The sequence below is a fragment of the Zootoca vivipara genome, chromosome 7 (assembly GCF_965207765.1).
Source record: "Zootoca vivipara chromosome 7, rZooViv2.hap1.1, whole genome shotgun sequence".
NCBI lineage: Eukaryota > Metazoa > Chordata > Lepidosauria > Squamata > Lacertidae > Zootoca > Zootoca vivipara.
In genome coordinates, this window is record NC_142590.1 from 60,884,903 (window position 1) to 60,902,172 (window position 17,270).

At 43.3% G+C, this 17,270-nt stretch overlaps 1 protein-coding gene across 4 annotated transcripts in view; it reads left to right on the forward strand.

Annotated features, from left to right (window-relative positions):
* The window catches only part of TAFA3 (TAFA chemokine like family member 3), a 96,580-nt gene that overhangs the window by 63,246 nt on the left and 16,064 nt on the right, over positions 1–17,270 (forward strand). For 2 of the 4 annotated variants that reach the window (XM_088674392.1, XM_088674393.1), the window contains exons 4-5: positions 14,032–14,181; positions 16,167–16,217. In XM_088674392.1, the coding sequence (XP_088530518.1) occupies positions 14,032–14,181; positions 16,167–16,217 (201 nt within the window). The remainder of the gene's footprint in view (positions 1–14,031; positions 14,182–16,166; positions 16,218–17,270) is intronic. The other 2 variants (XM_035122882.3, XM_088674394.1) reach the window with 1 other exon arrangement.

Here is a 17,270-nt window from a genome sequence, read left to right on the forward strand (position 1 = left end):
AAATCTCTCACTGCTTCCATTTCTTCCCCTTCTATTTGCCAGGAGGTGATGGGACCAGTGGCCATGATCTTGGTTTTTTTGATGTTGAGCTTCAGACCATATTTTGTGCTCTCCTCTTTCACCCTCATTAAAAGGTTCTTTAATTCCTCCTCACTTTCTGCCATCAAGGTTGTGTCATCTGCATATCTGAGGGGTGCCCTATTAGACTCACCCATAAACTTTTTGTGTGTGTTTAGATGGATGTTCTCTTTCTTCATATAGTTCCAGAAGCTGATTAGGGAATAGCCACTCAGAGAATAGATATGCAAATAGATAAATAATAATACCAATATTGCTTACGAGTTATACTAAGGCAGGCATCCCCAAACTCAGCCCTCCAGCTGTTTTGGGACTACACTCCAGAGTAGACCTATTGATTTTAGTGGATCTACTCTGAGCATGACTAATGTTGGATAGCACTCTGTATATCTTTATCAGCTAATTTCTGAGCAATCCTGCCAATGAAATACAGAGGAAGGAGCCAATGAAGTCAGCACTTTCTCATAATTGATGATTCCTGATCAGCATGAAAGTAAGCAGTTTGTTAAAGAAACACTAAGCTTCCTAAGACTCGCTTAGGTTTGAACAAGTGCATTGACCCCCATCTTTGGCACTTGACTTGAAGCCTATTTCCTTTGTCTTTAAATTATCAGTCAATCAGCACATGACCTCACAATCACCACCTTCCTTTTCACAGGATTTCTTTCTTTCTTTTATATTTAGGGGAGAAAACCCTGAATATGGACACAACACCTATTCACCACTTTGCCCATCCATTCAGTTCATTTTCATTTGAGGGAAGAGGAGAGAGGTTAAGTTTTAATCTTGCACACACACACACACACACACACACACACACACACACACACACCACTTACTGAACATCTCCCTGCAAAGACACCACAGTATTCTCTTCCCTCTTATCACATTGAATAAAATGATTTGGTGTGCATATGGGTGCAACTGCACACACACTTAGCATTATTAAACACAATTCTCATCCTTCAAGTGCAGAAGAAGAAGCAACGCACATGAATAGAGAGGAAAATGCACAAAGGTCCACAAATTGAGGGGCAGCTTGGAATAAACTAGTGTGGAGATAAATACCATATAATTATACAATCATAGAACTGTATTGTTGGGAAGAACCATGAGTGTCATCACATCCAACCCTCTGTAATGCAGGAAATGTTTGCCCAACATGGGGCTCAAATCCACTACAGAATGAAACATAGAGAACTGCCTTATACCAGTGTTCCATCTAGCTCAGTATTGTCTACTCTGACTGCCAGCAGATCTCCAGGGTTTCAGGTTGGAGACAATTCCCAGCCTTACCTGGACAAGCAGGGTGTGTGTGTGTGTAAAAACTAGGACCGTTTGTGTATAAAGAAGATGCTTTACTGCTGATGCTTTAGGGCCCTTCCCAGAAACGGATAATATTAAGCATCAGTTATGTTCAGAATTTCATAGGGAAATGTTTCAAAATATTTGAGAAATACCCAAGTTCGCACCACCATCTTCAGTCTTTGCAATTGTCCTCTTCTTCCCATTCATGGTAACTGTATTTTAATCCTCTTCCTCTTTGTCTCTGTGGAACCTTTCTTGATGGAAGAGTAAGATAAAATTCTTTCAAATAAGCAAGCAAGCAAGCAAGCAAGCAAGCAAGCAAACAAACATTATTGGGAACTTTTTGTCTTAGGGTGTTTTTTTATATAAAAACAACACTTTTGACTATCTGAATGAATGAATGAATGAATCTTTATTTGCATCAGTCATTGGCCATAGCAATAAAACAACAATACAATATACAAAGAATAGAAATAAAAAGTCAATTATATAAAATACATTTGAGTGCTCACTGGAAGGACAGATCCTGAAGCTGAGGCTCCAATACTTTGGCCACATCATGAGAAGAGAAGACTCCCTGAAAAAGACCCTGATGTTGGGAAAGATGGAGGGCACAAGGAGAAGGGGACGACAGAGGATGAGATGGTTGGACAGTGTTCTCGAAGCTACAAACATGAGTTTGACCAAACTGCAGGAGGCAGTGGAAGACAGGAGTGCCTGGCGTGCTATGGTCCATGGGGTCACGAAGAGTTGGACATGACTAAATGACTAAACAACAACAACAACAATTTAGGGTATTGAATCAATAGTCAAATAGTGGATCTTATTCTGATTGCCCCAGCTAAAAACCTTGCCACCTTTGCTGTCACCTGCTCATCTTGATCTGCCAAGAGAAAGGACTCTGTGGCAGTGGTTGGGTGACCTGGAATGGACAATAAAAGAGGGATGATAATCTCATTCCTCAAGAGTGAAAGCCAGAAGGGCATGCACCACCGATTCGGTACTGCCATCTCCACAGGGGCATAAGCGTTTTTCATGTGGAATCTGTTGGGCTCATCCCTCACGTACATTCAATCTTGCCTCATTTCATAGAATCCTAGAGTTGGAGAAGCATCCCTGCAATGCAGGAATATGCAGCTGAACCTGCAACCTTGGCATTATCAAAACCATGCTCCAGCCAACTGAGCTATAAGACACATTAAACAGCTCTTTCTGCCAGAACAAGGCTATTCTCTACCCTGCCTCACCCTGCCCCATCCCATCCTGCAATTATCCTATTGTCACTGAAAAAAGTCACCTGGTGGATTATCAAGCTGTGGCTAAAATGTAAGATGCCATTTCACAGAAAGGTCTGAAATAGCACCAGAACTAACAGAATGCATCAAGGTGGTTACAACATTGTGATCTTCAGTGAACACACCTCCGTTCACGGCGGTTTTAGTTAGGGTCACATTTCAAAACTGCATTTTGAATTGTTAGTTAATGAATGAGGCTATTTGCACATGCTGTGCTTTAAACTGGAATTTTCATTTTCCTCCTATTGAAAATGGAAAACGTACATCGAGGAGTTGGTATATATGATTTTAAAAATAGCTTCCTACTGCCTTGTATATATTGTACACTACACAGCATTACACATTTAGAAGTGACACTTTCTAGGCAAAACAATGTTTTCTAGGGTTGCCAGACTCAATAGAGGACAGGAATTCTGTGCCTTTAATTGCCCTGCTCTCTTTTGAGTCTGGAAACCTTAAGGAGAAACCAGCAGACCCTTTGTTTAATTTCCAAGCAAAGGGTCTGCTGGTTTCTCCTTAAGGTTTCCAGATATCTGTGAAAATGCAAATCTGCTAGAATAGTTCCCTGGAAGCATTTTTTAAAGAGGAAAGTCAAATTTCCCATTGTGGAACACCTTCTCCTTATCTTGTCATCTGTTTCCACTCTTGCCATTTATATACCAGGTGAAAACTATTATTTTAATCTCTGCATTTTGTGGCATCTGTTGTTATTTATTCAATGTATTAGTAAAGTACTAACATAAGGAGTTTCTAACTGACTTGCAACATTTTAAGAGAGTATAAGCATAACATAAACTATAAAAGAACAATACATTACAATAACCCTACATACCTAATGAAACAGAAGCAAAAACATCAGTAGAAAAAAATGAATAATAATCATAACGTAAACCACAAAATCAGGCTTCTATTAACTGGATTGTGCTGTTGTTCCTGCAGCTGGGTTGAAGTTATTATATTTTATGTGAGTCTAATGGCTGTGTTTTGCTAGGTTTTAATGTTGATTTTTAATGATGTTTTTGTTTTAAATGAATGCTGTAAGCTACGTTCAGACCACAGTGTTAACTCTAAACATAGGTTAGAGATGTTTAAAATAAATAGCATATATATATATATATATATATATATATATATATATATATATATATGAAACTTTTAATATGAAGGTGCAATCAGATCTGTGATTCCATATTCTGACGTGGGAAAGTCCTGAATACCTACATCCTTGGTGACTTAAATTCATGGTGACAGCAGAAGCTACTAAGGCACCACCTCCAACATCAAATGCTCCTTGCTGCTGTATTAGTAAATAATTAGCACACTGGAAGAGGAATGGCATCAAATAGTCTAATCCCAGATGCTTATTTAAATTGAGCAGCTGTCAAACTGCAGATTATAGAGGCATGTAGGCTGACTGGAAGAGTTTCCACATCATCAAAACGCCTTTTCCTAGACAAGCTAATGTAATCTGCATTAAAGAGTGACTGCAAACTGCTGCAGTCTCAAAAGCGGGGGATGTTTTATGAATCTTTTGTGCCCTCTCACATGACCAGGAATGGCATCCACCTCTTAGTGGTCATGTTCACCTAAACAGGGTGGCATACCCTCCAACTCCCAGTAAGAAAAATCCGGGATCAGCAGCGGCGCGGCACGGAAAGTCGCTTCTACGCATGTCTGGACATGCGTAGAAGCAACTTCCGGTGCTGGCACTGCTCGGTTTCCGGTGCCCAAACATGGGCAGAGCGGCACCCGAAATCGGTTCTGCGCATGTCCAGACATGCGCAGAAGGAGCCTCCCTGGCAGGTAGGAAATCCGGGGGATTTATGGGAATTTCTCTATTCGGGATAACAGCAGGAAATGGGTTTAAATATGGGGGGTTTCCCGTGAAAAATGGGAGACTTGGCAGCTATGCAGGATGGCATTAAACAAGGTTTTACTCAGAGTAGGGTTGCAATCAAAGTAGCACTTTTCGAGAATGACTTCCGCTGAGCAATGGGATTTTCCTCCACTATCCTATCCTGCAGACCCCCTCAATCAATTCTGAGTTTTCCCCCCAATACCCTGGAGCAGATTTTGGGATGGTACACTCAGGGAGAGGGGGGGGGGAAGTCCTGCTGTGCAAGTGGAAGTCATTCCTCACATACATTTAATGACTGTCATGGACTGGCTGGACACAAAGGAATGTTGGGAGGCACCAGCTAGGGAACCTCCAAGGAAAGAAGATTGGTGGCGGGACAATGACGAGTGGTAAGAGGGAGGAGAGGGAGAAGCCGGGGAGGGGGAGGAGTCAGAAGCTGAAGAGGTAGCAGGGTTTAATGAGCAAGGAGAGTCTGGGGCAGAGGGAAGTCCAGAATATGAAGCTGAAGGAAGAGAGGAGGGAGGCCAAGAGGCAGAGATGAGTCAGGCTGCTGAAGAAGCCAAGGTGTTTCCCCCTCCTGCTGTGGTAAGCTCCCATCCCCCCTTGTCTCCCAGGACCAAAAGATGTATGAAACAGGAGGAGCAAAGGCAGACATGTTGGTGGAGTCTCAAGTTGATTGGGAAAGACCTGGGAGAGGAGGATACTTAGGTAGCTGTGAGAAGGCAGGGACCTTCAGTCTCTAGAAGTGGCTCATAGGGACAAGACCTATTGAAGAAGAGTTTCTCATTAGATCTGGCACTCCTGAGCAGATCTGGTTTATTCTAATAAAGAGTTAACCTACTTCATGTGATTTATTGCTGATTCGCTCCTGACAAAGACTAAGTTAGATTAATTTCAATGGGTCAAACTTAGTTGAATGCCACCCTTGTAGATCTCTTATGATCTTAGTTGAAGCAGGTATTTGGAAACGATGAACAGCATCAGAAAACACACAAAAAAAATGGGGTATTGTAGAGTAATCCTAACCATCGTATCTACCAGCTGGAGGTGGTAAGGGTGGGGTGGAGGAGCCCAGTAGCAGAGAGCTGCTGTGCTTCAGTGGGGGGGGGGCACACATCCATCCAGTAGCACCCACTATGCTTGCAGAAAGCTCTGCAGAAAGCCATCAATCTACCACAGCCAGATTATCCACCAATGGTAGCCTATGAAGGCCCAGAAACAGGGTGTTCCAGCAACGGAGAAGAGACAAATTGGATCCACTGGAGCCAAAGTGCCTCTGTTTCCCTGAGAAGGGTTGTAGGGGTTCACAGGGGTTTAGTGGCAGGGATTACCAGATAGTGGAGACTCAGCTGTCCTACCTTGCCAGTCAGCTGTGCAATAAAGGGTGTAAGCAGTTTCTTCTAGCCTGCCCCCTATGATCCCGATTTCTATGTGCTAAGTACTCCTAAAAGCCTCTCCTTTCATTAAATGCTTAAATTATTGACCACTTTAAAAGCAGCTTGCTCAGTTTCTTGAAATGGCACGAGTAGCTAAACCTTCTTGTAGGGCACAACAGAACAAATGCACAACTCTATTTATTTTGTCTCTAATCTTTAATAAAAGATTGCACTGCACTTTAGAACATTCACTTGATCTTGTTAATTTCAAAGCATTCTTAATGCTCATTTTTAAATGCATGTCAAAAGTACAGCTTAATTGCTCATGAAATGCCTTTTAAGTGGGTATTATGAAAAGTTTTAAATGACAATTTTGTTTGAAGAATGAGCGAATTCTTAAAATAAATTGATAGTTAATTACAAACCTGGTTTTATCTGCCCCTCAAAATAATTGCTGATAAGATCTGGACAGAACCAATAGCTTGGCAGCAACACTGAGTCATAATGGGTTGTATCCAGGGTTTGTTTGTTTTTTCTCTATTATTATTACTTTTTTACACTCATGTAAAATGGAGCACCCCATTTTTGCTCCCCCCAGCTGTTACTTAGGATGTGGGGAGTCTTCCAGAACAGGAATATTACATACACAGCAGCAGAAGGCAGGAGAGATTATGACAAACTGGATTCACCATCTTGCATGGGTTTACGTTTTTTATGCTAGCATAAAACCATAATTGGAGAGGAAAAACCCATGAGTCAAAGCTCTGTCTGATTAGCTGTTTGCATGGATTGCATTTTTATTATTATTTCTGAATAACAGTTAACTGCATGATGGAGAAGAGAGGGTGTAGTTGAAAAATAACAAGGATGGGAAAGGGAATTTTGAACCCAGTGAAAGCAAAATAGCTTCCAAGATAGACAGAGAGGCTCTATCGCCATGTTTAAAGGGTGTTAGATAGACTTTGCTTTAAGAGTGTGCATGCAGATCTTAGTACAGTAGCTGTCATAGAACCATGATAGATACCTAACTGGGAATAGGCAGCCATCTGTGTGTTTGAATAGCAGAAGGAAGAGAAGCATCCCAGCCAGTGAGTGAAGCATGCAGAATAGACAGCCATTCCCTGAGCACTTATTTCCTGGCTTTGTAATCCTGACCTGTGAAGTAGGTATTTGCTTAAGGTCTAGGGCTCTTGGGTCCAAGCTCTCAATATCCAATGGTGCTATAAAGGCCCACTTTGAAATATCTTTACCAACCCCTTGTTATCCTTAGAATCTTCCTTCATCTCCTTTAGTTGCCTTCATCTTCCCTCAGTTTACTAATTTGAGATTGCAAGCTCTTCTAGGCAAGGACCTGCCTGTTGCCTATGTATGCTACTTTGTAAAGTGCCACACATGGTGGTGGAAGTGCTAAAAATAGCTTGTAAATTATATTCCAGTCAATTAATTAATGAAAGCAACAGACTGCATTGTCTCAAAAGCAGATTGGCTGACAGCCCTCTAGCTAAAACTCATGAACTTGGGGAAGGCACATTAGACACAAGAGCTAGATAAATGTCAGACTAGGCAAATGGGTTTACTACTTTTAACCTCAAACTATTGAGGATGCATCAGGTTGTACCGGTAATACGGCCCCTTGATGTACTTCCTGAAGAATGCTGTGGAAAAGGAGAGTCAAACATGCAAAAGTTAAAATTAACTAGCAGGAAGGACATTTCCAAAAAGTACAAAGTGACTCAGAAAATAGAGGTAGTTTGAGAGAATGAAACAGAACTTTTCAGCCAAACTTGTCCGTCATCTGAACAATGGCCCCAAATATTCCAAAGGAGCCTCTGAAGAGCTTTCCCCCAATGTCTGCAGGGGAATGAGGTGGGGAAATTGGATGCATTTATCTTCTTCACTGATCAGCCAGTGGGCAGCAGAGAGTGCAGGAAGAAAAGAGGTTGGAAGGTGCACGTAATCACCGCTGATGAGAGGCTGAACAATTGTCTGGCTTTAGCTTTAATACAGAATAGGGCTACCAAGTCTATAAAAGGTATTTCCTTTGTACCTATTGCACAATGGTGCAGAATCTCCTTCATTAACAACTTCGGTCAAGATTGCTTTGATGGCATGTGCAATCTCCTTCTTTTAAATGCTTAGGACTGTGTTCTTGAGGAGGGGGTGTAACCCTTCAGAAGTTTGAGAGTTTACTGAAAGTCCCTCCCGCAGTATTGCACCTTGCACCCCAACATGCTGCTTATTAGATTATAAAAGGCTGAAAAGCAGCAGCAGACACAGAGAGCCTTACAAGGAAGCATCCAACTGGCACAGTAAACAAACGGATTTGGGGGGAAGGCCCAGAACTCATTGAGTTTGAGGACAAACAGGGGCCTTCTCTGCAAACGGAACCTGCAAACAGAAGGCCCCAGGTTCAATCTCTGACAACTCTAGGTAGCGCTGGAAATGGCCCCTGTCTCAGACTCTGGAGGCCACTGCCCACCAGTGTTGACAATACTGAGCTAGATAGACCAGTTGTCTGACTCAGCGTAATGCAGCTTCCTATGTATTTTTTAAAAAATTTGTAGATTGATAGGCTTGGTTGTGGTCCACAACACCAGTGCTTACCTGACCTCCCACCACCGGCATTGATGCAGCTTACTAGAAGGGAAAGGAGCTAGGCAGCAGAGAGGTTGGCACAATGGACCGCATTGACCTCATTACCTTCTTTCATCCCTCAACACTGGCCATGGTGACTGGGGCTTGGAGTCCAGCAACATCTGGAGAGCCACAGGTTCTCCATCCCTAACATAACGTGTCTCTGGTTTAAGGAGTTCTACAAGTATTTCAGAAAGCTGTTGGGCTCCACGTTGGCCACATTAGCTTGCAAGGGTTAAGGAATATCTCATTACAAGTGTCAGCCAGAGTTTGAAATCTGCAAGCCCAGGGAAGCCCTTGGCTGAGATCCAATGAAGGCTCTGCATTACTACCATTTCCATTTAGCTTTATTTATTATTATTTCATGGACGTTTTCTACTAATGAACCATCACTTTCATTTCTGCCCATCATAATTACACAATTACCTATGCTGGAAGTATTTAGTAATAACATTCCTGACCATAAATTTGACTCACTCTTTTAAATACCGTCATAATTCAGTTTTAATGAAAGCTTGAGTCTTCTTACAGTATGCAAAAGAAAATGGGCTTTAGTGGAAGTATAGACAGCGAAGCACCATGTTACAGAGTAACCAACCCCATACTCCTTTCTCCGTGGTTAATGAGATGTAGTGTGTAATCTGAATAAGCAATGACCCCTTGGATTGGTTTAATTATGAACGTTGGGAAAGGCTCTAACTGAATGAGTGCTCCAGGGAATTATATGAAATTGCATGGATGTCACTAAAAGGCATGGTTTTCCAAAATGGTATGTCTTGTCCTTTGAGGGTTTTGTGGTGTGGTGTCGCAAACAGTGGTGAAACTATGGAGGGAATTGCAACTGATCATTGCACTATGAAGCTGGCTGAAAAGACTTTTCATCAATTCAGAGTAGGCATGAGAAACAGTTTTGATTTTATTTGCACTTTTAGGAGGAAATGTGGGTTATTTTGTGTGTGTGTGTGTGTGTGTGTGTGTGTACGTGTGCGTGCGTGCTTGCGTACATTAATCTGTCCAAAAATACGTATGATAGTTAAAACTGTATACAAAAAAAGTGTTCATTAGAAGAAAGGAGTGCTAAAATGCGGGTGAATTTTCAAGAGGGTTAATTTTTTTAAAAAAGAATCCAAATTGCTGTGGAAATTTGGAGAACTTAATTTAAGGTTGGGAAACTGGGAACTTGTCAGATTTCTCCATCTCTAAATAATCTCTAATCTCAAATAATAGTTGGAGGATTGGAGTTGAGCCATGGGCTGCTCTGTCCACCCTCTCCCCAGGGCTGGCTCTACGGCAAGGCTGGGTGGCGCAGGGCGCCAGGGCGCAGGGCTGCAAGGGGGTGCCGTGCTGTGGCACCCGCGGCAGCCGCACGGCGGGTGCTGGGAAACGGGGTGGGGGCGGGGCACCGGAGGGATATTCGCACCACGGCGCCAGGGTGCCAGATATGCTTAAGAGGGCCCTGCCTCTCCCTTAAGTAATTCCCTCCCCCCCTTTCTTTCTCATATGAACAATAGTCTTTGGACATTTAAGGAACTGATTTGAATCAGTCATTCTTTGTTTGCTTAATTCATTTACATAATGTTTGAACATTGGGGGGGGGAATGTCAAAGGCAGGTACCAAGTGATCTTGAGCTCACTGATCCTGTTGTTTAATGTAGATAGTAAGCTTCCTGTACTTCTGTTAATTCTCTGTTGTCCATATGATGTTGCCCTCCAAAATACAGCCAACCCACTCTTCCCCTTTCCTCAATCTGGATTTTTTCATACTCTCTCACTTTCAGAGTATCCCAACTATAAGAAAGTCCACTTTCAGAGTATCCCAACTATAAGAAAGTCCAGACTGAGAGAGGGGGAAGAGTTGGGAAGGCAGTAATTTGGAGGAGACCATCATATGGAAAACAGAGAATCAATGGAGGTACAGGAAGCTGACTGTTCATGTTAAACAGCAGTATGGATGAGCCCAATGTATCTGTTTTTTAAAGATCCCACCACTGTGGGATCAAATGAGTGGTTTTATTTGCAAGGGCTCATGCTGTAAACTCTGCCTTGCACTTTGTCACTTGGGCAAGTTACTTGTCATTTGTGACTAGCCAGGTGCCGACAGCAGCTATTTTGTGGTGGGGCCTACATCAATTTTTTTGAATTTCCAGATATGGCCATAAATTCCAAAAGGATAGCAGCTCCTTTTATGGAAATGACTACTCAAAGGCAGTTACATCTAAGCAATGTCTCTTTCTGAGGCAAGTGAAATACTGTTAAATCCAACGTTTTTTGCACCTTTACAAAATGTTGGATACCATATTGTGAGAGAAATTACTACTTAAATGGGAACAGATAGCCCTTGAATGATAGCTGTATTTTGAGATAGAAAAGTAACTGCTCAAATGAAAGACTCTCTGATGGTAATAAAAGGCAAATCTTTGAGCTGAGGAAAGGGTTCCCAGTTGAGTTTCCAAAGTCAGTCTCAAGACTGTTTCGTTTGGTATGTTTGTTGACAACTTTAGTGAGAAAAGGAAGAATGTGTCAATGAAATGGCAATTAGATGGAGAGAACAGTCAATTCAGCTGAGAATTGGGAAAGTATACATAATGTATTGGATGATTCATGAACTGCACAGCAAAAAATTTAATAGAGCAAAGTGCAAAATCATGAGCTTCAGAGCACTCTTGGTACCTGCCAGAAATGACGTATTGACCTGAGCCGAGGGTCTTGGGTTAACATGCATGACATCTATGAACCACTGATGTGATGCATTATAAGGAAAATAAATACACTTCTAAATGGAACACAGGATCCTGTTTTAGTCATCCATCTCAAAAAGGGATTTTTAAACAATGGAACATTTCCTGAAGCTGCTAGGTCAAACTACTTGATTTAGCTTCCATTAATCTTTTTTTTAAAAAACCTTGCACACCGCCTAAAATTTACCTCCAGCTTGTTAACACCAAAATGCACTGGCTTTTCTTTTGTCCTGTTTCCCACCTACCAAGGAGCCTGTGTCTTTTGCCTAAAGTTGGAGACATGCCTGGGTAACAGCTGGATTTTCCATTCCTGAAGATAAGGTTTCAGCCATTGCATTCCCTTCTTACCATGAGCAGAAGTGGCTGGAAGGGCAGAGCAGCACCATGCAACAGCCTCCTCGCAGAGGGATCAATGCCACTTACCAGGATGGAGGGGTGGAAGGACAGGGTGGCACTGAGTTCAGGGTGGCATGGATACACTAGTGCATCTCCATTGCCCAACCTGGCTGTTGTCCTGCCCTACCCTTCCTGCTAAGTGACGGATGCCACAGCCCTCAGCACCACCTTGCTCTGCCAGTAGCTGCTTCCCAGCAGGCCTAGGTGAAGCATACATGGGACCTATGAGAGACTCATTTGAATGTCTGCTACATCCTTCCACATCCCACTGGTGGGTGCACTAGCAGAGACAATCTGGCATTCCCATCTTGCCATTGCTCCTGGTAAGAGGCAGTGATGTTGCTTGTTGTTGTTTAGTCGTTTAGTCGTGTCCGACTCTTCGTGACCCCATGGACCAGAGCGCGCCAGGCACTCCTGTCTTGCACTGCCTCCCGCAGTTTGGGCAAACTCATGTTGGTAGCTTCGAGAACACCGTCCAACCATCTTGTCCTTTGTCGTTCCCTTCTCCTTGTGCCCTCAATCTTTCCCAACATCAGGGTCTTTTCAGGGATTCTTCTCTTCTCATGAGGTGGCCGAAGTATTGGAGCCTCAGCTTCAGGACCTGTCCTTCCAGTGAGCACTCAGGGCTGATTTCCTTCAGAATGGATAGGTTTGATCTTCTTGCAGTCCATGGGACTCTCAAGAATCTCCTCGGATGTTGCTACTGGAAGGCTGTTTCTGCAGTGCCACCCTGCCCTGCTAGCTGCTTCTGCCCAGCAACTTAGGTGCCACCTGATCAGCATCTCACAAAGCTTTCCTTGAATGTCTGCTACCTCCTCCCATAGTCCACTCTGTATCCATGGCTTCACTACCTGCCAGGTTTTTCCTTTCCATTGCTTGCCTATTTTACCTACCATCTAACCTAGGAGTGTTCATTGTGGTGACTTTCCAGCTGCTGATGGACTACAACTCCCAGCAGGCCTAGCCAGCATGACCCAATAGCCAGGGAAGATGGGAACTGTAGTCCGACAGCATATGAAAGGCACTGTGTTGGCTTTCCCTGGCCAATCCTGCTGAAAGGTTTTGGAGAAATTGAAAGTGTGAACACAGTTTTCTGATATGTAGGTTGATCTAATAAACTGTTGCCTTAAAATGGATTTTGGAATGAAAGGAACAGGAATGTATGACAAGAATGGGGTAGTTTTGTTGGTGGGTGAATGGTGTGCACTAGTTCCTCTCATCCAGCCAGGCTTCCCTAACTAGTTGGACTCCAACATCTAGAAGTCATTAAAACATAAGAGCCTGCTGGATGAGGCCAACGGCCCACCTAGACAAGCATCCTGTTCTCACAGTGGTCATCCGGATGCCCAAAACAGGATCCGAGTGGAACAGCACTCTTCCACAGTTGCGATTCTCTGGCATTCAGAAACATGCTGCCTGGCAGTGGAGGCATAACATAGCCACTATGTCTAGTCACTACAGGCAGCAACCGTTTTAGGCGCATCTGATATGTGTAGAACCACACACATGCATCATGCCGAACATAGAAGTGGCCCAAAAATGTCACTAAAAGGCCACAAAAAGGGGCAGGGCAGGGGTGGAAGAGGGTGTTTGCAAGCTTTTTCAATGGTGTTTCAAATATACGCGATTTCACTTAAACGTGGTGCCATGGAACGTAACAATTTACGCAGGTAATTGGGGAGTTGCCTGTAGCCTTTGAATATGTCCAATCCAGTCCCAGCCAGCCTGGCCAACAGCCAGAGTGCCACAGGTTCCCCACTTCTAATCTACAAGATGTGACCCATCTCGAATGGGTGTGTACATTTTTGTGGTTTGTAACACATTAGATCCATGCAGCTAGATACAATCTAGAAATTATGTCAAATTATACAAATGAGCTCTTTACAATCAAAACCTTTTGCAGAGAGGTCTTTCAATGGGCATGGGTGCCACCTTTAGAATTAAAAATTTTATACACATCCTAACAAGTTATCTCCCTTGAGTACATTTTACCTTGCCTGGATTTTTAAATTATTATTATTGCAAGTGCCAGCTGTTCTTTCAGAGTCAACAGAGCTCCAGCTGTCCAGTGGCAATCTGTGAACGGTGCGATTAGATTTCTGCACTGCTTCTAACTTGTTGCTGAGAAAAGACAACCTTTTCCTTGGATCTTGTATACAGTAGCATCTTTGAACAGACAGGACGGGTCCAGCTTGGCATTTTGTACTCTGCGGCCTGATCATTCGCCTAGAATGTATCACCATATGTTCAGCACCGTATGGCCCATTTGCTGTTGCTGTAATACAAACACACAATCCCCTTTGACTGCCACATCCCTGTGCAATTTGCTGTGCCTTTCTTCCTTGCAGTGCACATAGAGCCTGGCACATGCGAAGTCATCGCTGCTCACAGGTGCTGCAATAAGAACAAGATTGAAGAGCGCTCGCAAACAGTGAAATGTTCCTGCTTTCCAGGTCAGGTGGCTGGGACGACGCACGCTGCTCCTTCATGTGTAGACGGTAAGTGAGCAGGTCTCTCTGTGAAGTGTGCATTTGCATTTGGAAATTGCTGTTGAATGGATTAAGAGATCCACCCCTAGCTCTGGAGCCTTAATTGTAGTTAGGTGTGCCAGCTGGGAGATTTACATTGTATACTTCTGGCTTTGTAGTTTAAGCAAAGTCAGCTGTATATTTAGCTGCAATCAGAAATATCCGAGTGCTCTTACCAGGTTCTTTATGAAAGCATAACACACTTTTCAAATGGGTAGAATTTATTATTATCATTTGACAGCTGATGGATGTGCATTTGAGAAACCGGCCCCGACAGCTTGATTCACTTTGAATAAAGTTACATTCAAATAAACATAAATATCTTCAGGATCAAGAAGTTAGTAATTCAGCCATCGTCACCAAGCAAGCCATGTCAATCCAGGTTTACATAGCTTCAAATCACTTTGTATGGTAGTCAGCAATACTGCCTAAGTGGCGCTCCTATTTCTTTCCCCAGTTTTGAATTTGTGCCAGCACCATAGCATCTGTGTGGGGTGCAGACACCACTGAGAGCCAATGTGGTGTAGTGGTTAAGAGCGGTAGACTCGTAATCTGGGGAACCGGGTTTGTGTCTCCGCTCCTCCACATGCAGCTGCTGGTTGACCTTGGGCTAGTCACACTTCTTTGAAGTCTCTCAGTCCCACTCACCTCACAGAGTGTTTGTTGTGGGGGAGGAAGGGAAAGGAGAATGTTAGCTGCTTTGAGACTCCTTCAGGTAGTGATAAAGCAGGATATCAAATCCAAATTCTTCTTCTTAGGGGGCAGAGTGAGATAGTTAAGGCTAGCACAGCAATCATGACCCACTTCAGTGGGACTTACTTCTGAGTACACATTGTTAGGATTGCAACCTAACACATCAAAATGGTTGAGGTCTTGGGCTGAGCTGCATGTTCTTCAGTGAACATTTTTGGTGCAAAAAGGGGCACAACAACAACTTATTGATTCCACGTTCCCTTCAAGGAGCTTAATGTGGCATTCATGGTTCTCCCCCTTTCCCTTTTGTCCTCGCCACAAACCTGTGTGGTAGGCTAGGCTGAGAGACAGTAACTGGCTTAAGGTCACCTAGTGAGCTTCATGGGTGACTTAGTATTTGAACCCTGGTCTCCCAGGTCCCAGCCTGAGACACTAACCACTACACCGTCTTCAAAGGCTTTTTTCTTTCACTCTTCACATCTGGAGTTGGCGTCTCCCTATTAAAGCTGCCATTCCCCCCTCATGTTTTTGAACTAGTAATGAAAGCCACAACACCATTGCAGGAGCAGAGACTGAAGGCAGACTGGTAGAGCATGGGGAACTGTATGCTGTCCCAGGGGAACAGAGTCATAGGGCCCAGCATTACTGTTTGCTAGGATTTGGAATTCATGCACTCTCAAAAATGTCCCGCTGAAGTAATTCGTTAGTTGTTCCATTTTCACAGTCTGGGTACAGCAGTCAAGAAGGCACAACTTCGGTTTTGAACTCAGTTTGCCTCATCCAGATCTAAGGCTCTATCCACTGGCTGCACATGGGGACCGTCTTGGAGCTATGTGTTTTCAGGCATATCTTTGCAACCATTCTTTAAACTTCTCAGGATAATTCATTGTTAGGTAATTGATTTGGGATTCAGTACTTGTGAAGTTCTGGACTAATGGACCACCTCTATTTTTGACTGTGATGGATATTGGCATTGGCCAGACATGCTCGTCTAGAAAACTGAGACTCATGTTCTTCCTGGAAAACTGAGACGACCAACACTGCTAAAGGGAAGGGAGTCACATGTGGGATAGAAGTCAACAAGACTGACCTTTTCCATCATTTTTGTCAATAGTACAGTAGGCTATAGACAGCCCTCCCATGGGTCCCATAGATCCTTACTCTTATATCCAAAATGCTTTTTTTAAAAAATAAATAAAGGAAATTGGTATATAATTATAATTTCAAATGCTCTTCTTCTTCCTTTCTCCCTGGCAAAACAGGGCCTACATTGCTGGAGAATACAGATCATGGAACTCCAGCATATATGATAGGTAGGAGATGTGGCACAGAAGGAACCACTGGGTGGTATTTCAGAATTCTGTAGCTCCAAAGGTTTTTAACATAACCGTGGCTCAGTTAATTGGTTAAATGTGGCACTGTTGTCAATTTATTTAGTTTGCATTTGGCCCCCCAACACAAAGGTTCCATACTTATTCTGAAAGATAAATCAGAGACTTTAGTAAGACTACTTAGAGAAAAATGACCTGTGTGTTGATTTGCTCAGTTTCAACTCTGAACCAATATTTAATGCTCTTGTATGTTCCTGAAGGGACACACGTGGCACTGTGGGTTAAAACACAGAGCCTAGGGCTTGCCGATCAGAAGGTTGACGGTTCGAATCCCCACAATGGGATGAGCTCCCATTAGAATAATAGAATGATAGAGTTGGAAGAGACCACAAGGGCCATCCAGTCCAACCCCCTGCCAAGCAGGAAACACCATCAAAGCATTCTTGACATATGGCTGTCAAGCCTCTGCTTAAAGACCTCCAAAGGTCCCTGCTCCTGCCAACCTAGCAGTTCGAAAGCACGTCAAACTGCAAGTAGATAAATAGGTGCCGCTCCAGTGGGAAGGCAAATGGTGTTTCCGTGCGCTGCTCTGGTTCGCCAGAAGTGGCTTAGTCATGCTGGCCACATGACCTGGAAGCTGTACACCTGCTCCCTTGGCCAATAAAGTGAGATGAGCGCTGCAACCCCAGAGTCGTCCGTGACTGGACCTAATGGTCAGGGGTCCCTTTACCTTTACTATGAATGTTCCTTAGTTTAACTCTGAAAGGGGCTCACTTTACAGGGCTCTGTTTCCTTTATTTTACTTTTTAAAGTCAGCAACCAAGTAAGTTCTAAGGTTCTAAGGTCTATTGTTGATTTATTTTTATTTTTATTTTACTTATAGAAAAACCTGTTTTTGCAATGTAAGTGCTACCAGCATGAATAAGAACATGCCATCTAATCACCTGTGCAAAGCACTAACCCACCCACCACATCTATATTTTATTGAGCTGTGTCATTCTGAATCTATCTGAAGTGCCTGGAAGCCTCTGCTGG